Here is a 23,001-nt window from a genome sequence, read left to right as displayed (position 1 = left end):
GATAGGTTTTACATTTTAATTATTTGCGCTACACTATGACTGCTTTAGGTTCATAACATGTTTGTGCAATTTTACCATGAGACGCTCTGCCAATAAGAATTTAACACTTTAGGAACAGCTTTTTGTACAGTACAATCAGTTTTTCTAGAATATTCATTTTTTTCCATTAGCCACATTAATTTCCTCTGAGAAATTGGCTATTCATCTGTCAGACTCAACACCCTAGCAACAATCTTATTTACCATGTGTGTATTAGTGGAATTGATTATTTGCTTTCTTGAGAAGGGCCTGAACATTCCTGATACTAGGCTGGACTTGGCTATTAAAAACCCACTTGCCCACACCATGGGTACAAGACCTCTCAAACAAGTCTTGTTGCAGTGAGAGGGCAGCTGCTCTCAGCCAAGTCTCTGTCTGTTACCTGGGTCCCAATTTGAGCTGTGCATGGGAAATGAAGCAGCCATGGGGACAGGAGACCTCCCTCAGAATGGGAGAAGGTTCAGGGGCCTGCCACGTTGCAGGGGGAGGGAGGGTTGTAAGGGTCTGTGCCCCACCTCTGTTGACCCCCAAGTTCTCTCCTGATGGCCCCTCTGTGACTGTGCCTGTCTTAGGTTGTTCCTTCCCTGAGGAATCTAACCAGCCATCCTCCGAGGCCAAGCAGGGTGATATGAGGTTTAGTTCTGTCTCCTTGGTAGCCTATGCCCCCATGGGCTCCACACCCAGCACCTGCCTCGGGAACCCCTCACCTGCTGGCGAGGCCCAGGCGTTGATCTCATATTTTTGGGAACCCATGTTTCTTCTCCAGAGAGGGCCCAGCTCCCCACACTGGGCGGGCGAGAGATCCATGGTACCAGCCACCATGGTGCTTCAGCCTCGGCATGAACTGAAAGGTCAGGCAACAGTTGTGGGCACCTTGACCACGAGAAGAGGGTCATTTTTGGCCAAAGGGGCTAGAGGGGCCAATATAGAATGCTCAGGTGCCTTCCCAGGGGGCCCTCTGCACAGTGGAAGGGATGAAGTCCTTTCATGTCATTTTTAAATTGCTGCCAGACATTCAAAGGATTGATTTGTATGTTTGTTTGGGATAATTGTACAATATGCTGTTGTAATTCTAAAATATCTAGAGCTGTGTTACCTTTGACTCCAAGCATCGACAACAACAAATATATAATAAAATTAAATAAATGATTTTTTATTGATACCCCATCGTTCAAGGTACTATTATAGGTAATGGGGATAACCCAAATCTGGGAAAAATTATAATGGCGTTGTAGAGTAATATCATGTAAGGATATTTTTTGCTCTAAGCCATGGAAATTCCTTTTTAAACTGGTTGTCAATTTCTTTATGAATAGGCAAGGTCTTTGTTTCATTTTCTACACCTCTCCCAGGAGGAAATAGTGATGGTCCCTTCCTTTGGTGTCCTCACAAGCCATAAACCTCTCTTTACTTTTACAAACAAAGGGGCAGTGTTAATTTTGTGTCATACAGAAGGGCAGCTGAGTGGTGACCCCTATGTAATTATACTTCCTTGTCCCACCTGTGGTCCTCCTGGATGATCAAGGTATTTGGTATCATCAGTGACTACTTTGGGCAGAAGGATCAGCCCAGGTAAGGGCTCCCACCCATGAAGGATTAGGAACATAAGTCCAGAAATAATTACCCAATAGCCCCAGGTTATATTACCATACAGCTGATGCCTGCTAGCATGGCAGTAAAGGCGTTCTCAGGTGTTCTTGGGGTTCCGGTTACCTCACACTTTCTTCTCTCTCTCTCTCTCTCTCTCTCTCTCTCTCTCTCTCTCTCTCTCTCTCTCTCTCTCTCTCTCTCTCTCTTTCTTTCTCCTCTCTTTTAATATTATTATTATTGTTATTCTTATTTTACACATGTGTTCTTATCCCCCCTTATCTCCTACCCTCCACTCATACTCCACCCCCATGTTATCTGTGGTCATTGATGACGCTCATATGTATGCCCACAAGTCTCTTGGTTGATTTCTCCCCCTTACTCCCAGCTATCACCTCCTTCCCTGGGGTTTGAGGTTCTGATCAATGTTACTCAGTCTCTGGGTCTGTTCTTGTTCATCAGTCTATGCCATTCACTATATTCCATAAATTAGTGAGATCATGTGGTGTTTATCTTTCTCTGCCTGGCTTATTTCACTTAGCATAATGATCTCCATCTCCATCCATGTTGCTGCAAATGGTAAGAACATTTTTTTTTATTGCAGCATAGTATTCCATTGAGTAGATGTACTGCAGTTTTTTAATCCATTCATCTGCTGATGGACATTTAGGCTGTTTCCAAATCTTAGCTATTGTGAATTGAGCTGCTATGAACATAGGGGTGCATATATCCTTTCTGATTTGTGTTTCTAGTTTCTTGGGAAATATTCCTAGAAGTGGGATCATTGGGTCAAATGGGAGTTCCATTTTTAGTTTTTTAAGGAAACTCAATACTGTTCTTCACATTGGCTGCACCAGTCTGCATTCCCACCAGCAGTGTAAAAGAGTTCCTTTTTCTCCGCATCCTCGAAACACATGTCGTTTGCTGATTTGTTGATAACCATTCTGACCAGTGTAAGATGGTACCGCATTGTTGTTTTGATTTGCATCTCTCTGATGATTAATGACTTTGAGCATGTTTTCATATGTCTATTTGCCTTCCTTCTGTCTTCTTTTGAAAAGTGTCTATTTAGCTCAGTTGCCCATTTTTTGATTGGGTTGTTTATCTTCTTTTTGTTAAGTTGTATGAGTTCTCTGTAAATTTTGGAGATTAAAACCTTATCATTGATATCACTGGCAAATGTGTTCTCTCATGTTGTTGTTTTATTGATAGTTTCCTTTGCTGTGCAAAAGCTTTTTATTTTGATGTAGTCCCATTTGTTTATTTTCTTTTTAGCTTCCATTGCCCTAGGAGCAGTATCAGTGAAGAAGTTCTTTCAGCATATGTCTGAGATTTTCCTGCCTGTGGATTCCTCTAGTATTTTTATGGTTTCCCATCTATGTTTAAGTCCTGTATCCACTTTGAGTTTATTTTTGTGTATGGTGTAAGTTGGTGATCTAGTTTCACTTTTTTGCATGTATCTGTCCAATTTTCCCAGCAACATTTGTTGAAGGACTGTCTTGAATCCATTGTATATTCACGCCTCCTTTGTCAAATATTAATTGAGCATAGTGGTTTGGATATTTTATGGCACTTTTAGTTTGGGTTTACATGTTTACTGGTTTGTCAGAACCACTGCAATTACAGTGTCCAATATGTGAAAGAAAAAACATGTATATAATTCTGTTTGTTGGTTACATGCAACGTAAATATACCTCAATATTAAAATTTATTGTTGTCATCTCTTAAATATCTCGATCAAGATTAGTAGAACAGACACCGCATGCTTCAAAACATCGAAAATTGCCTTTTGGATTATTGTAACCTCTGTATCCTGGGAGAGATGGCATACCACAGTCTGAAACCAGGCTAAACTTCTTGATTTCCAAAGTTGGGTTAAAATGGCCAAATGGGGATGCAGAGCACAGCACTGTGAAACCACAGAAACAGGGAAGAGCTGGAAGATGGATGTCTTTCACTACTTCACATCCACATAATAAAGAGTGGGGAAATCACCTTTATTTACAAAGGCCTGCATCCAACACTTGAGAGCCTGGAGTTCAAGCCGGTTGTGGCAATGTTAGGATGCTTATCCTATATTCAGATATTTGGTAGGGAAAGAGACTGAGTCTGCTCTGGTGAACATCACGCCTAATAATTGCATATAAACTACAGATACGGAAGTCCTACACAAAGCAGAAAACCTGCAGTAGGCATGAAACAGGCTAAGGCTTATCCATGTGCTTCTTAGTCTTTCTTCCTGTTTTATGTTTCTGTTGCTAGTCATGTCCTCTTCTTTCAACAAGTAGATTCTGTTTTCGTAATCTCAGTATGTGTTGTAGAGAACGATGTAGTACTCTTTTACTCTTGTTCTTCCAGGTATACATCCTGTTTGTACGCTTCCAACCAAAAGTTTTCATCTCCAGAGGTGATCACATGGTTTCATAAAATAAGGAAGGAGGAAGCGCTTCCCCAGGTCAGCCTTGCAGGGTGCCTCTTGGGTTTTACACATCGCTGGGCTTTTGGCTCATTCGGGTTTGTGGGTTAATGCACATCCAATCTAACCATGTAATCAATAGTTGCCTTTAAAAGAAGGTCTAGTTAGGAGTGAATGAGAGACGAGAGGACTAGGTTGATATTTTTAATTGAAAGTTGAGGCATTATGTTGTTATTCAGGGAAAATACCTTAAAGTAATCTTAAATACCATTCTTTGCTGAGTTTAAGATTTTATGGCTATATTGTGGGGTTGTTATTGAATGCAGTTCCTTTAAAGGATTCCCCTCACCCCCAGCAATAGTAACTCAAAACAAATTTATAATAAGATTATACTTAAATTACGTATCTTTATCTTTGATTATTGAGAGGTTTAACATAATTATACATCATTGATTTCCAAAGTTATAGTTCTCCAAAGTGAGAATCCAGGATAAGCTGCTGCTGCTGCTAGCTCTGCAAACCTCAGGCTAACAGGCAGAAACCCAGGCTGCAATGGCCTCCTTGCCCCAGGCTCCTCCTCCTTGTTCCCTGCCACCTCCTCCAGACACCCTCAGGCCTTACAGCACCACTGCCAAGCTCACAGAGCTGACTCCAGAGGCAGGTTTGTGGCTGCCACAGAACTGAGGTCTACTCCACTGCCTCTCAGTGCTATCCTCCCTGGGCCCAGCCTGACCTGGTCCCCTGGGGAGGTGAGTGCTCTGGCTCCACAGAAGATGCAGGACCAGGGAGCAGCTGCTCAGAGTGCGGGTCCACAGCTGGAGGATGAGAGGTGCTCCCACAGCGGGCTTATCCCCACAGGCCACAGCCCCAACGGTGCACAAATCCTGTGCACCAGGCCTCTAGTATGGAATATTGATTAAAATTCTAAGCTCCACTCTTTACTAATCATGAGATAGGAGATAAATCACATATGTTCTATCAAAGAATAACTCAGCCATTAATAAAGGGAAATATTTTTATTCATATATACTGACATGTACAGATTGAACTTACTGAACATCAATAGAATATAAAATGGAAACTGGTCACAATCTGCAGCTAGTAAAATATGGCTTTCACCAAAACCGGTTTGGCTCAGTGCATAGCGAGTCAGCCTGCAGACTAAAGGGTCTCAGTTTTGATTCCAGTCAAGGGCATGTACCTGAGTTGCAAGCACATCCCCAATACGAGGTGTGCAGGAGGCAGCTGATACATGATTCTCTCTCATTGATGTTTCTAACTCTCTATCTCTCTCCCTTCCTCTCTGTAAAAAATCAATAAAATAAATTAAATATATATATATATATATATATATATATATATATATATATATATATTATTTTCTCCCTCCCCCCTCTTTTTTTTTTAATTTGAGGTATAATTGACATACATTATCCGAGATTCAAGTACACAGGATAAAATGTCACATTTGTATATATTGCAAAATAATCACCACAGTAAGTTTAATTTAAATTCATCACCATACAGTTACAAATATTTTTCTTATGCTGATCTTTTAAGATTTACTTTTAGCAACTTTCAGATATGCAATACAGCATTATTAACTCGAGGCACTGTGCTATCACATCCCCATGACTTATTTAAAACTCAAAGTCTTTTGATCCCCTTCACTCATGTCTCCCCCTTCTTGTCCCCAACCTCAAACAACCACCAATCTGTTCTCTGTATCTATGAGATCATGGGAGGGAGGAGGGTACTTTTTTAGATTCACATATAAGTGAGATTATATAGATTTTTATTTTATTTCACTTAAAATACTACTCTTAAGGTCCATCACTTTGTCACAAATTGCAAGATTTCCTGTTGTTATGCCTAAATAATATTCCCTTGTGCGCACAGTAATATGCCTCATTAAGATGTTTCAAGGAACAATGGACTGATCACATATACAATAGTGGACCCATAGCTCATAGCAGAGCAAAAACCTTCCTATCACCTGGGAAGTCATAGCCATCCTGACATTGTACCACAATGCGTTATTCACAAGGTGATGAATTTAAATTAGACTTACTGTGGTGATGCTGGTGTAAACAAACTACTGTGCTGCCAGTCATACAAAAGTGTATAAAATTATGCACAATACAAAATACTTGATAACGATAATAAACAATTGTTCCTGGCTCATGTATTTACTATGCTATGCTTTTATTGCTATTTTTGTAATCCTCACCTGAGAATATGTTTTTATTGATTTTAGAGAAAAACATGGAATTGGGAGAGAAATATTGATTGGTTGCCTCCTATACCTGCCCCAACCGAGGATCAAACCTGCAACCTATGTATGTGCCCTAGCCAGGAATTGAACCCACAACTTTTTTGGTGTACGGGACAACACTCCAGCCAACTGAGCCACCTGGCTAGGACCTTTTACTGCTATTTTAGAGTGTACTCTTTCTATGTATAAAAATAAGTTTTCTGAAAAACAGTATGTGGAGTTACACTAGCAGCAGCCTCGCCTGTTGACTGTGTCTATTGATATCATTCTCTCTTCTGCTTGATTTGGTCTCATATTGTTTTATGATTTTAGTGCAGTCTGACTGTACAGGAGCAATAGGCTACTAGTATACCATCTAGGTCTGTGTAAGTATAATCAATGATGTTAACACAACAATAAAATTGCCTAACAATATATTTCTCAGAATGCATCCCCTTTGTTAAGTGGCACATGACTGTGTGTGTAGGAGTGTATCACATTTTCTTTATCCCCTCAACCATCGATGACACAAGTTGATTCCATGTCTTGGCTATTGTAAGTAATGGTGCAATAAAGATGAAGGTACGGATAATTTGTCAAGTTTGAATTTTCCTTTCCTTCAGATAAATGCCCAGAAGTAAAACTGCTGGATCATATGGTAGTTCCATTTTTAATTTTTTTGGAACTTCCATGCTGTTTTCAGAAAACTTATTTTTATATTCATCTTAAAATATAAATATATTGTATATTCCCTCTAACAGTACCCACATCTTCCCTTTTCACCACATCCTTGCCACTACTACTTATTTCTTGTCTTTTTGATAGTAGATATTCCAAGAGGCGTGAGGTGATGTCTCATTGTTTTGATTTGCATTTCCCTGAGGATTAATGATGTTAAGCACCTTTTTATATCCATGCTGGCCATTTGTATATCTTCTTTGTAAAGTGTTGCTTTCTTCTTTTCTTGGAAAGAGATGATTGGCCAGAGGCTATCCAGGAAAGCAGCTTGAACGGTCTCCTCTTGAGCAAGCTGTGGCAGTCATCAGGAAAAGTAATGTCAGTTACTTACACGTTCTCTGAGAAAGCAATGTGGTTTCTGTTATCCGTCTCTGTAAGAACTGCCTTATACAGTTGCTCCTCCATCTGAAGACATCCTGAATGCAACAAGTTCCAATTCTTTAGTCTCTTCTTGTGGTACTGGATCGTGACTCCTGAGAAGCAGCTTTCTAAATGTGTTAGAAATAGGAGAGAGTTATTGGGAGTAGTGCCTATGGAAGAGGGCACAGAAGTAAGTGAGGGAAGCCTTTAGGTCATGATGTAGATCTGATATCTGTGAAGGGAGGAAGGAGAAAGGATTGGGAAGCAAGAGTTTCAGATTCTACTACAACTCTGAGAAAGTCTCAGCCACTCTACAGAGAGCTCCAAAGACTCCTGCTTCGTTCAGGCACTGGCTGGACCTCCTTAGGGTGAGGACAGCAGCAGATCCCTGAGATGGCACAGGTAGAACATGTTACCTGGGTGCATGCTTCATAGCAGACTCTCTCACAGTTCTAGAGCAACCACTTTTGGTCAAAACTCAGCTCTCTGAGGAGCTGTATCAGTTAGTTTTTGCTATATAACAAGCAAGCCTAAACAGTGGCTTTAAAATAATAAACATTTATTTCTCACACATTTGAGAGTCGACCCTGTTGATGGTGATGATCTCAGCTAGATTTGCTCACATGTCTAGAAACTGGATGTCTGTTGCCTAATCTATAGCTGGTTCTCAAAAAAAACGTGGTTTTGGTTAATGCCCTCCATAAATGTGGATGAGATGCCATAGGAACTTGCCTCCTGTTTATATCAATTAGCCTATAATAAACTTAGCTTCATTATACGTCGTTCTGTTTCAAGTTAGGCATGATGTGAAGTGAGGTGAAGTGAGGTCTTACTGTAGACTGACCTCCTCTAGAGCAACTAGCACTGGCTTCAATGTCTCTCATCTTCCCTCAGGCTAGCTTAGAATCCTCCTCTCACTAATGTCAGCACAAAAGAAAGCAAATGGAAATACACAAGTCCTCTTTCACTGTCTCATTCTATTGGCCAATGCAAGTCACAAGGTTGAGCCCTATGTTAAGGGCAGCCCATAATTGGAGGGCACTGAAAAGTTACATGGCTTCTCATCATTGATGTTTCTGTATATCTCTCCTTCTCCTTTCCTCTCTGAAATCAATAAAAATATATTTTTAAAAAGTTACATGGCAAAGGATAAATATTAGGGAAATTTGGAGGCCTGGAGCCTTCATTACAAACCAGGACAGAAAACAGAATGATTATGAAGGCGTTAGTAGTCTCTTTTTTCAATGTGAAATGTCTGCTAACAGTGACAGTACTAGATATGAGAAGCCAGAGGAAGGCCAGAAATATGAGAACACTCACAAATATCACAAGAATCATTTGAAAACCACTTTATATCCAGTTTTCACATTGGCCTAACCCCAATCAGAAGAAAATGTTCCATCCTAGCTGGTTTGGCTCAGTGAAAGAGCATTGGCCTGCGGACTGAATGGTCCTGAGTTCAATTCTAGTCAAGGGCACAAGCCTGGGTTGTGGGCTTGATTCCCAATGAGGGGGCATGCAGAAGACAGCCGATCAATGTTGCTCTCTCATCAATGATGTTTCTATCTCTCTCTCCCTTCCTTCTAAAGTCAACAAAAATATTTTTTTTTTTAAAGAAGAAAATTTCCATGAATCACTGGCCAACTTTAGATAAACGGCCTTTTTTTTCTTGATTAACTGATTATTCTAATTTTCCTAAACCATTTTTTTTTTAAGTTGGACAAACAAGTTTATTTGTAAATTTGGTCAACATTCATAATTGACCTAAAAACTTCAATAGAAGAATAAATTTTAAAACCCACTTAGAAGACCAGCTCTATAAAGTGATTTCCCCAGGACCATATACCAGCATTCCTAATGAGATGTATCAGCTACTGCACAGATTCTGCCTTGGAGGCCCTAAAAAAATGAGGGCAATTTAATGTCTAGAACTATTTTAAGCAAAATGTTTACACTAGTCTCTTAGACTTCTATTCCTTGAGTTGTTTCATGTGCTGTTTAGACCACCATCAAGATAAACCTAGTTTGGAAACACCAATGAGAGCTAGGTATTCTTCATTTAATGGTGAAATCTGGTTGTAAGCTATCCTTTAAGCTGTTAACAAAATGTGAGCACCTGGGGAAGGAATTCCCCTCTCTGAGCTGTGGTTCTATGTGTGAGAACAACATTGCAGCCCATACACAGTTCAAAGTCTTGGTCTGAACGAATACAGTGAGGCCTGGTTCACAGTGAGACTGTATGTCAGGAAGAGGCAGAGGGGCCTTACAGTGCAGCTCCTCAGAGTCTCAAGCTACCACATAAGGATCTAAGGAGAACGTTCTTCCCTGACACGGCATCAGAAAAAGCCACACACCACACACACACCACACTCAGATTCCCCCCGGCATCGATCCTGAGAACTCTCAAATATCACCAACTGGCAAAGGCCCTGAACTCCCACAGCCAATTCCAAACACAGGGCTAAACTTTGCTTTGGCATCCCCCTTACCTTTTTTTGTAACAATAAATCATTCCAGTGATTGCCGCTGCTACTACTGCAACACAGCCAAGAACAACAAAAGATGTCTCAATAGGGCCCCAGGTATGTCCCATCTCAGATCCTGCAGAAAGAGGAGGCAAACGTTAAAAAGAAACGAACGGGCAGGGCCCAGTAACCACACCACCACTGCTAAGTGTCATTTCCCTGTCACAGATATAACCACCAACCCTCTGACACACTTCTTGTTATTCCTATTACATACTCCTCTACACATCACATAGTGTGTTTAGCATCTTCCAGAAATACAGGGCAATATGGAACACCTCCTAACAAATATGTACCAAACTATACCATCTTACATCACTATATGCTGCTATATATTGAATATCTGTGTCCCCCAAAATTCATATGTTGAAATCCTCATACCTAATGTGATGGTATTAGGAGGTGGAGCTTTTGGGATATCATTAGGTCATGAGGGAGGAGCCATCATAAATAATTAGTGCCCTTATATAAGAGACCCTAGAGAGATTCCCTCATCCCTACCACCATGTGAGGATACGTGTGACCGAGAAGAAAGCCCTCACCAGCCATGCTGGAACACGGATCTTAGACTTCCAGCCTCCAAAACTGTGAGAAATAAAGCTGTTGATTATAAGCCACCCAGTCTGTGGCAATTTATTATAGCAGCCACAAGTCACCAACACAAACCTCTTTTTTTATACTAGAGACCCAGCTTGCACAAAATCTTGTGGGGGTAGCTCGCTTCCACTTGCCTCAGTTGGCTGCCCCACCCATCACCACTAGTAGGTCATGCCTTGCCCCCACTCCCCCCCTTATCACCCTCCTATCCCATGCTCATTTGGTTGTGGCAGCATTATGGCGTGACAGCCACAGGCCTTTTATATGAGAGATTATTCAACTAAATCATATTTCAATTCCATATTTCCCATGTGCCACACATAATCTAAACACATCACACTCATACACATCCCTGACCTTGCTTCCAAAAGCAATTCCTCTCTCCCTCCAGGGCCACTCGAGGCCCCATCTGGCAAAACCAGTCAGCCCCTGCCTCCCTAACCACTCTCAGCTCTAGGCAGATGCATTTGACCTGCAGGGTCATTCCCCCCAGGATCAGAGCCATGACCATGGAAACCAAGATATGAGCTCAATTAACCTCACCAGGGTTCTATAGTGAGCTGTATTATCTTAAGCTCAGGATCTAGTGTGCCTGAGGAAAGGCCTTGGCATTTGTAGGACTCCCTGCTATGGACTCCCGAGCTTTGGCACAGAACGACTGATCTGCCCTCTACCAGCCAACAGTTTGAGTGTCCCTGGAGCCTGGCCAGAAGAGTTGCTGAGGGTTGGGTCTCTAGCCCCTGATAGACCCCTATCCTCAGGGGGCATGGACAGGATCCTATCTCCTTTCCCCTCGTAGCTGACAGGCTTCCTATTCCAGGTCATATAGACCACCCAGCTCCTTAAGCTGCCATAAGTTAACAGCAACCCTAGGGACTCCTGTCACCACTTTCCACCTATTAGGCCATTCACCCTGGCGTAGGGACCTAGTCTGGACTGCTGGCTCTGGGGCTGAAGTAGGCCAAACCAAGCTTTCTCTTTCCCCATTAGCCCCCATCTTGGCCTAGACTAACTGGGAACTTCAATGTTACGTTATACCCCGTCAAAGGGAAGAGTAAGGGAAACATTTAGAGGATGCTTACCTCTCCGAAACTGGGTGAAGTTCAACCTACAGGAGGTGGGCAAGGATCTGTGACTTATCACACATTGGTAGGTGGTCACGTTGTGTTCCAGCCTCACACGGCTGGTGGTGTTAAATGTGCCGTCCTCATTCTTGATGGCTGAACCAGTGGTGATACCTTCAGAAATCTTCTGGACCTGGGGGTTCTTCTGGGTCCATGTACGCCATGTTATGGCAATGTCCTCTGGATAGAACCCATATGCCTTACACAAAATATATTTGTCGCCATCATCTTTCACCATGGCTTGCTCTGGAAACAAGGTGCACTCTGGGGAAGCTGCCAGAGAAGAGAAGTCATGATTTGAGGGTAGGTTGGGATTAGCTTATTATCAGTTCAAAGCCTGACCTTTAGAGAGCCTTCAGGAAAGGTGAGTGAGACGAGTAAGATTCTGTTTAACCTACATAACCTGGGTATGCTGATCCCAGTGCCAATGTGATGCTGATAGACTCTCAACCATTTTGTAAAGCAGAGTTTCTTAAGCCACTTGCTGTCATAGACACCTTTGAGAATGGGAGGAAACCTTTGGAACACTGTTGTGGTAGAAACTGCTGTCCATTCTCTAATGACACATCCAAGTTAAAGCTATATCTCCCAACCTCCACTTCAGCTGGTGCAGCCATTTGAACTCAGGGTCTACTAGTTCAGATAGAATCAGAAGTAGGGAGAGCAACCTCAAGGAAGTACCCTTAAAGAGCAAGGTTATCTTAAAAAAAAGCACTATGCCCTTCTCTCCCTCTCCCCTTCTTCTTCCTGGAGAACAGCTGGAAGACCATGTCATGGTTCAAAATGGAGAAGCCATCTCCAAACACAAGGTGAAAGCCACATGTTGAGGATGCCAAAGTGGCAAGATAAAAGGACTCTGGGTCCCAGATGATCACAGAACTGCCCACCTGCCCAGGATTGGCTCCATTTTTGTGAAAGAAAAATAAACTACCTTTTTTTTTTTTTAAGAGCTAATGACTAATAGAGTTAGTGTTGTTTTTTTTTTAAATATATTTTATTGATTTTTCACAAAGAGGAAGAGAGAGGGATAGAGAGTCAGAAACATCGATGAGAGAGAATCACTGATCAGCTGCCTCTTGGCACATGCCCTTGACTGAAATTGAACCTGGGACCTTTAAGTCCATAGGCTGACACTCTATCCACTGAGCCAAACCGGTTTCAGCATAAATTACCATTTTAAAAGCCCCTGTTGCTCCAGCCAGTGTGGCTCAGTTGGTTGAGTGTCATCCCATGACCAAGAGGTGGCCAAGTTGATTACCACTAAGGACACATGCCCTGCTTGTAGGCTTGATTTCTAGTAGGGTGCATGCAGGAGACAGCCAATCAATGTTTCTCAAACATCAATATTTCTCTCACTCTCCATTACCCTTCCTCTCTCTCTAAAAGAAAAACATATTTTTAAATTAATTAAATTAAAAATAATAAAAGCTCTTGTTGCCGAAACTGGTTTGGCTCAGTGGATAGAGCGTCGGCCTGCGAACTGAAAGGTCCCAGGTTCGATTCCCATCAAGGGCATGTACCTTGGTTGAGGCCACATCCCCAGGAGGGGGTGTGTAAGAGGCAGTTGATAGATGACTCTCTCTCATCAATGTTTCTAACTTTCTATCCCTCTCTCTTCCTCTCTGTAAAAAAATCAATAAAATATATATTTTTTTAAAAAAAAAGAAAAAGAAAAAAAGCTCTTCTTCACTTCTGTTTTCCTCTCTGGCATGTAAAGAACTAGAAGTCATCACTCCTATTCTCATCCTATATAATAAAGAGGTAATATGCAAATTAAGCATCACTCCAACACACAAGATGACCACCCCCATGTGGTCAAAGATGGGTGCCCCCCAACCAGTTTGGCTTAGTGGATACAGCATCGACCTGCAGACTGTAGGATCCCAGGCTCGATTCCAGCCATGGGCATATGCCTGGGTAACGGGCTCAATCCCCAGCAGGGGGTGTGCAGGAGGCAGCCAATCAATGATTCTCTCTCATCATTGATGTTTCTATCTCTCTATCCCTTTCCCTTCCTCTCTAAAATCAATAAAAGATGGGTGCCCCCATGTGGACACAAGATGGCCCCCACAAGATGGCCAGCAGGGAGGGCAGTTGGGGGCAATTAGGCTGGCAGGGGAGTGGTTAAGGGATGATCAGGCAGGCAGGCAGGCAGGCAGGCATGCAAGCGGTTGAGAGCCAGCAGTCCTGGATTGAGAGGGATATCCCACTGCCAGTTTAGGCCCAATCCTAGGGGTCCCAAATTGGAGAGGGTGCAGCTTAAGCTGAGGGATACACACACACACCTGTGCACGAATTTTGTTCACTGGGCCTCTAGTAATAGGAATAAAAGCTGAACTGAACAAACTGCAAATCAACAACTTTTCTTAGATCCATCAGAGAACTGAGGTGACAGGGCAAGCCACAACCCTGAAAGCTAGAGAGACAAGCAGATTGAGAGAACCACAGCCAAAATCATATTACCATAAGCAGAAAGTGCTGGAGTTATAACTGACAAATGGCTAAAGGATGAAGGTGGATTAGCTGGAGGCCAGTCTAGGAACTCCCTTCCCCACTGCCCTCCTCAGGTTCTTGCAGTTGCAAGAAAAATTCCCTCCCGTCTAGGGGGGAAGGGAGAGAAAAAGTGACCATTTAAAAATATACCCAGTGCGTTCTCCATAACAAAGAATGTTCTCAAGTGGGAAGACTTTGCCAGAGCCCTGGCTGACTCAGGAGAATGATGATTAGCTCTTCAGCCCTCTATAACCTTCCTTTCTCACCCAGGAACACTTCTGAAGGTCATAGCCTAGGGGCTCAGGCCACTCAGAGAATGAGATTTAATATCAGATGACAGACTGCTTCCCCTCCACACCACTTTACCGCCACACCAATAGGGCTCCCATATTCCGTCCCATTGACCTATATGCATATCTTTAGGTCAATACCACACTGTCTTGATAATAAAAACTCCAATTTTGTTTTTATAAAAAAAAAAATATCAATAGAAAAAATATCTTCAAGTGAGGATTAACAATAACAAAAAGTAAAGGGGTTTATATACAATACTAACCCTAATCTAAAGAAAACTGGAATAGCTCTATGAATTTCAAAGTAGCCTTTAGAACAAGAAAAATTATCAGGGATATTAGGTCAAAACTAAGGTTATCTACGTAAACTATGGACATTAACTAATAAAAATGTATTAATATTGGTTCATTAATTAAAACCAATATACCATACTAAAGAAAGAGGTTAATAATAAAGTGGTATATGCATAGGCAGGATCATAAAGAAACTACTACCGTGTTTCCCCGAAAATAAGACCTAGCGCATGGAAAGATAAGACATCCCCTGAAAATAAGACCTAGCGCAACTTTGGGAGAAAAAATTAATATAAGATACTGTCTGATTTTCGGGGAAACAGGGTATCTTTGCAATTGTTGCTGTAAATCTAAAACTGTTCTAAAAAATAAAGTATATTAATTTTTTAACAATCTTTTTAGGCTTCCTGTCAGTTACGGAAGAAATGAATCCTAATACACTTTCCCACACCCCCCCCTAATTAACATGTACAAAACATTCAAAGTTTTAAGAAGGGCTCCTAGACATTGCCCCCACTATAGGCTGCATTGTGGCCCCACCCCAAATTCATATGTTGAAGCCCTAAACCCATTCTCTTAGACTGAGACTATATTTGGAGACAGGGTCTTTTTTTAAACTCAGGACCCTTTGCTCCAAAGGCCCACATTCTATCCACCGAGCCAAACCAGCTAGGGCTGGAGTCAGGGTCTTTAGAGAGTACTATTACATCTGTTTAGAGAAAAGGACTCTGAGGTTCAGTGTGATTAATAACTTGCTCTAAGTTGTCCAGACGTCCAGGGAAGCCCAGAACTTAATCCCGTGTCTGTCCAACTCCAAGGCCCATGCCCAAACTTGTGCTCTACTTCACTGATCCACATCCCTACCCCAAGCCCCATCACCATGGGAACCACAGGACACTGCCTCAGGCACTCACCCAAAACTTTTAGAAAGACTGTTTCCTGGGCCTCCTCGGGGGTGACCACCACGTAACATCGGTACTCTCCTGCGTCTCTCAGCTGGACTCCAGGAAGGTGTAGTGAGAAGTCCCCCTTCTCTAGCCCCGCTGGAGACACGCTGGCTCCGGGTCTGAATGCCTTTTGAGTGTCTGCATACATTTCAAACACCTTGTGCTCTGTTTCATTCGCCTGATGCTTCAGATACCAAATAATACCCGACATGTTGATGTCCAGGGGTATGGAACCAGAGATCTTGCAGGAGATGGTGACATTGTCATTCAGCAACACAGTTTGATTCTTCCCTTCCAACTCCACCTTCAAGAAGTCTGTGGAAATAGGAAAATTCAGTTATGGGAGAACCTTGAAAAAAAACTTAGGCCTTGTACTCTCAGACACTACCCTGTAACTAAAAATGAATTCCTTGCCCTAACCGGTCCCCAGTAGGTTTTTTTTTTTTTTTTTTAAGAGCATACTATGGCAGAAACCGTTTTTGGCTCAGTGGATAGAGTGTCGGCCTGCGGACTGAAGGGTCCCGGGGTTCAATTCTTGGTTGCGGGCACATCCCCAGTAGGGGGTGTGCAGGAGGCATCTGATTGATGATTCTCATCAATGTTTCTAACTCTCTAACCAAAAGAGCGTATTATGTAGCAGGCACTCTACCTGACCCTTTATTAAAAAACAAAAAACAAAAACCAATTCTCATTCCCTTTTTTTTTGGGGGGGGGGGGGGAGGGAAGGGAAGTATCTCATGTACAGAGGCCCTTAGTTCATGGTCCCACCTTAATCCAACTAAGATCCTCCAACTTTGTTCTTCCTTTTCAATATTGTTTTGATTGTTCTGGTCTCTTGTCATTTCTTAGAAACTTTCAAATCTGTTTAATTAATTCCTACAATTCCACCAAGGAAAGCTTAGAGCTGAGGCCTGTTAAGGTACAGGTGGCTGAGGACCTCAGGCGGGACCCCCGAAGGAGATGACCAGAGAGAGTCCCCCGCCCCACCCCAACTCCCGCCACCTTACCTGCGGGGGACACGCAGCACCACAGAGGCAGAAGCAGCCACAGGAAGCACCGCAACCAGCGGCTAGCCGCCGCCTCCCCGACAGCCATGCCTGCAGCCGGCCCGGGCTTCACTGGAGGCAGTCACCAAGGTTCTTGCAAAAATGAAAGTCCTAGGTCGGAAGGAGAAATCCTCAAAACCGCAGTTTAGGGGGTTCACTTGCTTGGTACAAGAGTGGCTTCTCCGAGCCTCCCTAATCTCTGACCCTCCTGCAGCCTGATTTATTTACCCAGACACCCAGCCTCGGAAGCGCTGGCCTGGGGGGGGGGGGGGGGGGGACCTATCGCTCAGGCCCGTGCCCAGAAGTCTTCTGTGGCTGTCCGCTCCCAAAAGAACTTGGCTCTGCTGACTAATGAGTTTGCCGACCAGTCTTGGACTGATCCCTTCACAGTGGCAGCCTCCGAAGTTATCCTGACCCCGCCAGGCGATCCCCTCCCCTCCCCCACTCCGCCAGGTGATCCCCTCCCCACCCGACCCTCACCCCTACCCCGTTACCAGGCCACAGATCTCAACTTCGGAAGCTCCGGAAACCTTGCACTTTTCCCCCAGGCGATCTCCTCCCCTAGGTCACCCCACCCCGTTACCCCGCCTCAGAGCCTCGATATCAAGCTCCCGGTCCCCACCGAGCGACTTCCTCCCAGCGGCAGCCTCCGGGTCTCAGCTTCAGAAGCTCCTGTGTCCCAGCAGAGGGATTCCGCAGCCTCGGGAGTAGCCCCGCCCCCGCCAGGTCATCCTCTCCCTTCCCCGCCCTGCCCCGCACGCGTTACCCAGCCTCAGTTCTCAACTTCGGAAGTTCCGGGAAGTGCAGCGATCCCTTCTCCCCACCCCACCAGCCTCTGTTCTTAACCTGGAAAGCTCCCGCACCCCCCCCTCCCCCCCCCCCCCCCCCCAGAGTGATCGCCCGCCCGCACACACACCTGCAGCTTCGGAATCTGGTTCTGAACCACCAAGTGTCGCCACAGAGTGATCCAGCCCCAACCACATCCACAAGTGATTGGAGGCAGGAGGGAGGCAGGCTCCTCTGAGGTCACGCCTCCCAGAAATTTTTCGCCTTGGGGCTGGACTTGTGGCTTCCTAGCAAAAGTGTGTTTCTTGGCAACCTCAGCCCTTCAAGTGAGGCTGGTTTTGTCAACTAGCAGAACCTTGTCAAAAAAAAAAAAAAAAAAAAAAAAAAAAAAAGTGCCCTAGTCAATTGAGCTCAGTGGAGCATCAGCCTGAGGACTCAAGGGTCCAGGGTTTGATTCCAGCCAAGGGCACATGCCAAGGGGCCCAGGTTCGATTACAGTCAAGGGCACATGCTAGGCTGTGGGCTTGGTCCCCAGTAGAGGGCATGCAGGAGGCAGCCAATCAAAGATTCCCTCTCATCATTGATGTTTCTATCTCCCTCTTCCTCTCTGAAATTAATAAAAATCTATGAAGAAGAAGAAGAAGAAGAAGAAGAAGAAGAAGAAGAAGAAGAAGAAGAAGAAGAAGAAGAAGAGCTCACGCACAAGTCCTGAAGATGCAGGACTAGCATGAAGGCAATCACAAACAAATTGGGGGGTGGGGGGGAGACCAGAAACACCACCGATCACAACATAGATCAGATCTTTTTCTTCAGATGACTGTGTGCCTCCCTCTTCTTTGTCTTCTGAAAGCGAGTACTAACGATTCCAGATTCAAGAACTAATTCAAGTACCAATGGAAAAGTTCAGAGAAGGAGCATGGCCTCTTAGAAGAGTAAAATAAAATGTAGGCATTAGATATTAAAATTATCTCAAAACTATTTTTTATTTTTTTATTTTTAAATATATTTCATTGATTTTTCACAGAGAGGAAGAGAGAGGGATAGAGAGTTAGAAACGTCGATGAGAGAGAATCATTGACCAGCTGCCTCTTGCACACTCCCACGGGGGATGTGCCCGCAACCAAGGTACATGCCCTTGACCGGAATCGAACCCGGGACCTTTCAGTCCCCAGGCCGACGCTCTATCCACTGAGCCAAACCGGTGCCAGCTCAAACTATTTTTTAAATTGTAGCCTAATTAAAATAAGGCATACGCTTTCTGGAGGTAAGACTGACAGCACAGATGGAGGTCTGGACAGTGCATCACTTCTCTGCCTTCTCTCCTAGCGCCAGGCCTGCGTTTACCCTGGTGAATGGTGTTTATAATGAGTCCATTTACTTTAAAAACCTCACTTTGAAGAACTGTAATGCTTTCCCAGATAAAATGTTAAATTTACTGAATTGTAAACATTTTCAGACTACAAAAGATTGAAATTTAAATTTTTTTTTTCAATTACAGTTGAAATGCAATATTATATTAGTTTCAGGTGTACAAAATAGTGATTTGACATTTATTTAACTTACAAAGTGATCACCCCGATAAATCTAGCACCCACCTGATAGCAAGAGAGAGTTTTAATGAAGAAAACCTGAAAAGAGACTTGTAAAATATGTTCTAGTAGAAAAAACTGTGGGGCTGTGTGCAATCAGGAGCTGTGTGTAATCAGGGGCTGTGAGTATCCTGATTTGTCCCTCCCAAATATTTTTCTCTCCATTTCCTCATCAGCAGAGGCTGAAGTTCCAGAATAATGAATCATAAGACTTAACCAGAAAGGGCCCTGCCAAGACTAGCAAGGGCCCTGCCAAGACCTACAAGGGTCCAAGAGTCATTAGCACTGTGCTTACAATGGTCTTGCACTTCCGTAGCACCAGGTGCAGGGACGGAGGTCTTCCTGCAATATGGAGCCAGAGAGTAGCTTATGGAAAATGTCCAATAATTAGATATGTGAAGCTGTTAGCAGACGATTAGTTTTCATCAATATCTATCAAAATAAAGATTCTGTCCACAACTTGATATACGTGATAATGGGGCCTATACAGTCTAAAAGGCACCGTGCGGGCGGAGCTTGAAGATGGCGACCGAACAGTCAGACTTGTTCTGACTTTGGTCCCAGAACAGATAAAAGTAGCGTCTGAGTCGCTCAGGGAATGTTGATTGGCAGCTAAGGGGCAGCGGAATTCTCAAGGAAGGTAAGGAAGTGTCCGCTGGACAGGATTTCCTGACGGGGCGGCCAGCGCTGCGGCGGCCGCAGCGGGCTCTCCCGGCGAGCTCTCCCAGAGGGAAGGCTGCGCCATCTTACCAGGAAAGGAGGAGGATCCCTGAGGCCTGGAAAACCCACAGCGGAGAAGTCCATCGAGCAGCTGAGACGCCCGAATTGGTGCAGGCGCGTGGATTCAAGGGAGTTCTTCGGTCACCCACAGAAAGGTCAGAGTTTGCGGGGATAGCCTGAGGGATCTGGGTCCCGCGGCTAAGGCAGCTACGGTAGCCGGGGAGCTCCGGCCCCGCCTCCACGGAGCGCCACACTACCGCCCGCAGAGCTGAGCCCAAAGAAGGCTGCAGCGACACCTAGTGCTGGGTTTGACGTAATCCTCCCCAGAAGCGGGACTTTTTTAAAACACCAGGGGACACGGGACATAGTGTTAAGAATCGTGGCTGTCCTGCCAAGGGCGGAACATCTGGACACCTTAGCACATGATCCCCTTCACCCCCTTGCTTCTGAATACTAGGGAAGGTCTGCCCAGTTGGGCATATCTGGGAAATTGCAGGGGGAAATTGCCTTCCTGGAAACAAGGGATCAGAGCCAGAAGAGATAGTCTGGGAACCAGCTGACACTCGGCCAGCTAGAGCCATAAAGAAAGAAGGCCAGAGCAACCAAAAAGACTGGGAGGTCAAACCGGAAACACTGACACCTAAGAGCTGAATTACAAACTGCCTTTTTTCTTTTCTTTTCTTTTATCTTTTAATTAATCAAAAATAAATGGACACAAATAACTAAGATATAGCCTACTTAAAATTAAGAATTACCTTACAAATCTGAGGTGCAGTGGAATGCTGGGAACTGCAAGACTGTCTGGGCCGAGAATCAGGAGTGCCAAATACATTAACAGAGGAAGTGAATGACCACTACTGGACATTTTTATGCTAATTTTACTATTCTTTATTTTATTTTCATTTTTTACATCTTTTATTTAATTTTCATTTTTTATATCTTTTACTTAAGAAACGATTTTTTTCCTTTTTTCCTTACTTGATTTTACCTTTTTAATTATTACATTTTTCAATCTCTATCATCACTATTACTACTGCTATTTTGAAATTTTTGTTTCCTTTTCTTTTTTTCTTTTTTTTTTTTTCCTCTCCAGTACCATTTTATTTTTTCTATATTTTACATTGGGAGTAACCTTCATTCTATTTTAATCTCTACTATAGCATCATTCAACCCTATCTCATCTCAACTCGACCTTTACACCATCACTCTCTTACTAAACTTTACCCTTTTAGTCTACGGTTTATCCTATCCCTTTCCGGCTTTAGTTTTTCCTCTATTCTTTCTGTATACCCCCTGCTAAAGCTCTCACTATACTTATAGACCTAAGTTCCAACCCCTGATCCAAGTGTATAAATACCAATCTCTGCACTATATTAACTAGTTAAAAAAAGAAAAAGAAAAAAAAAACTGTTCTCTCCTCTATCCTTTTCGCACTATTTATGTGAAGGTAGATTATTGGGAATTTTTATGCTTGTTAGTGAAATTGTTATGCTTATTCCTGTGTTGTTATTGTTGCTTTGTATTTTTTTTAAAAAAATCCTGTTTTTGTTTCTTTCTTTTACTTCTGTATATCATAGCCTTACTTAATAATAGTGGATATTGTAGTTTGTATTAATCTCCAAGTATTCTTACTGGCATAGGCTGGGTTCAGTGGTTGTTCTATGGCAATTTTATCCACATATATATAGTTTGTTTCCCATTTCTCTTTTAGTTTGCTTCTTCTCTCTCTCTCTCTCTCTCTCTCTCTCTCTCTCTCTCTCTCTCTTTCTCTCTCTTCTCTTTTTTTCCCTGTTTTCCAACTTCATTTTGTCATTACTTTTTTTCTTCTTTTTCTATCTCTTTATCCCTCTTCTTTTATTTTATTTACTTAATTTTTTTTACTTTTAATTTTTTTTTAATTTTCTTTATTTTATTTTTACCTTTCTTCCTTCTCTCCTATCCCCTAAGTTGCCTTTCTTTAGTGGTCACCTTTATTAGAGGTTATTAATATTGTAACTACATTCCTGTTAAGTGCCTCTTGTGTTGTACCTGGTAGTGTTGTATTTTGTACCTTTAAATCAACGCAGGAGAAGGAACACCACATAACCAGACATCCTGAAAAGAGAGGCCATGGGGAGACAAAAACAGTCCACACATGAAAGAAAAGCAGGCATCACCAGAAAAGGAAGTAAACGAGTCAGAGGCAAGCAGCCTACCAGAGCAAGAATTCAGAATAATGATCATAGGATGGCTAAAAAGAATGGAAGAGAAATTTGACAATAACCAAGAAGAAATGATAAAGAAACATGAGGAATTGAAGAAGAACCATGAGGAATTGAAGAAGAACCAAGAAGAAATGAAAAATGACATCGCTACCGTGAAGAACTCAATAGAAAGCATCAAGAGTAGACTAGATGAAGCAGAGGACCGTATCAGTGAGCTAGAAGATAAGATGGAAAAAAATACCCAAGTAGAGCAGCTTCTAGAAAAAAAGATTAAAAAGCAGGAGGAGAGCCTACGGGAGCTTTGGGACAATACAAAACAAAATAATATTTGAATAATAGGGGTTCCAGAAGGAAAGGAAACTGAGGTAGACATGGAAAAAGTATTTCAAGAAATAATGACAGAAAACTTTCCTGAGATAGAGAAGAAAAAACCCACACAAATCCAAGATGCTCGCAGAGTCCCAAGCAAAATGAATCCCAGAAGACAGACTCCAAGTCACATTATAATCAAATTAGCAAACACCAACGACAAAGTAAGAATCTTAAAAGCAGCCAGAGAGAGACAGAAAGTTACATACAAAGGAACCCCCATCAGATTAGCAACTGATTTCTCAACAGAAACTTATCAGGCCAGAAGGGAATGAGATGAAATATACAAAGTCATGCAATGGAAGGGTCTGAATCCAAGAATACTGTACCCAGCAAGGCTATCAATCAAAATTGAAGGAGAAATCAGGAGCTTCACAGACAAATAAAAGACTGAAGGAATTTATCTCCCCAAACCAGCAATGCAAGAAATGCTAAAGGGTCTACTATAAGAATAAAGAAATAGGAAGTGAAGAAGGAACACGGGTATAGAATAAAAATGGCATCAAATGAGTACCTATCAATAATAAACGTAAATGTAAATGGATTAAATGCTCCAATCAAAAGACATAGGGTAACAGATTGGATAAGAAAATAAGACCCATACATCTGTTGTCTACAAG

At 42.8% G+C, this 23,001-nt stretch overlaps 1 protein-coding gene across 1 annotated transcript in view; it reads right to left on the bottom strand.

The window, feature by feature from the left end:
- NCR3LG1 (natural killer cell cytotoxicity receptor 3 ligand 1) overlaps positions 1–17,741 on the bottom strand; it is a 34,003-nt gene extending 16,262 nt beyond the window's left edge. The window contains exons 1-6 of the mRNA XM_084895675.1: positions 17,630–17,741; positions 16,675–16,824; positions 15,635–15,982; positions 11,599–11,913; positions 9,884–9,995; positions 7,423–7,522 (exon numbers count right to left, since the gene is read on the bottom strand). Coding sequence (XP_084751801.1) covers positions 7,423–7,522; positions 9,884–9,995; positions 11,599–11,913; positions 15,635–15,982; positions 16,675–16,762 — 963 coding nt within the window. The 5' untranslated portion in view covers positions 16,763–16,824; positions 17,630–17,741. The remainder of the gene's footprint in view (positions 1–7,422; positions 7,523–9,883; positions 9,996–11,598; positions 11,914–15,634; positions 15,983–16,674; positions 16,825–17,629) is intronic.
- Between the last annotated feature and the right edge of the window lie 5,260 nt (positions 17,742–23,001).

The sequence above is a fragment of the Pipistrellus hanaki genome, assembly GCF_964339955.1.
Source record: "Pipistrellus hanaki genome assembly, chromosome: 9".
Lineage (NCBI taxonomy): Eukaryota > Metazoa > Chordata > Mammalia > Chiroptera > Vespertilionidae > Pipistrellus > Pipistrellus hanaki.
Note: the sequence above shows the minus strand (reverse complement) of the source record. Positions and strands in the feature narration are given on the sequence as shown.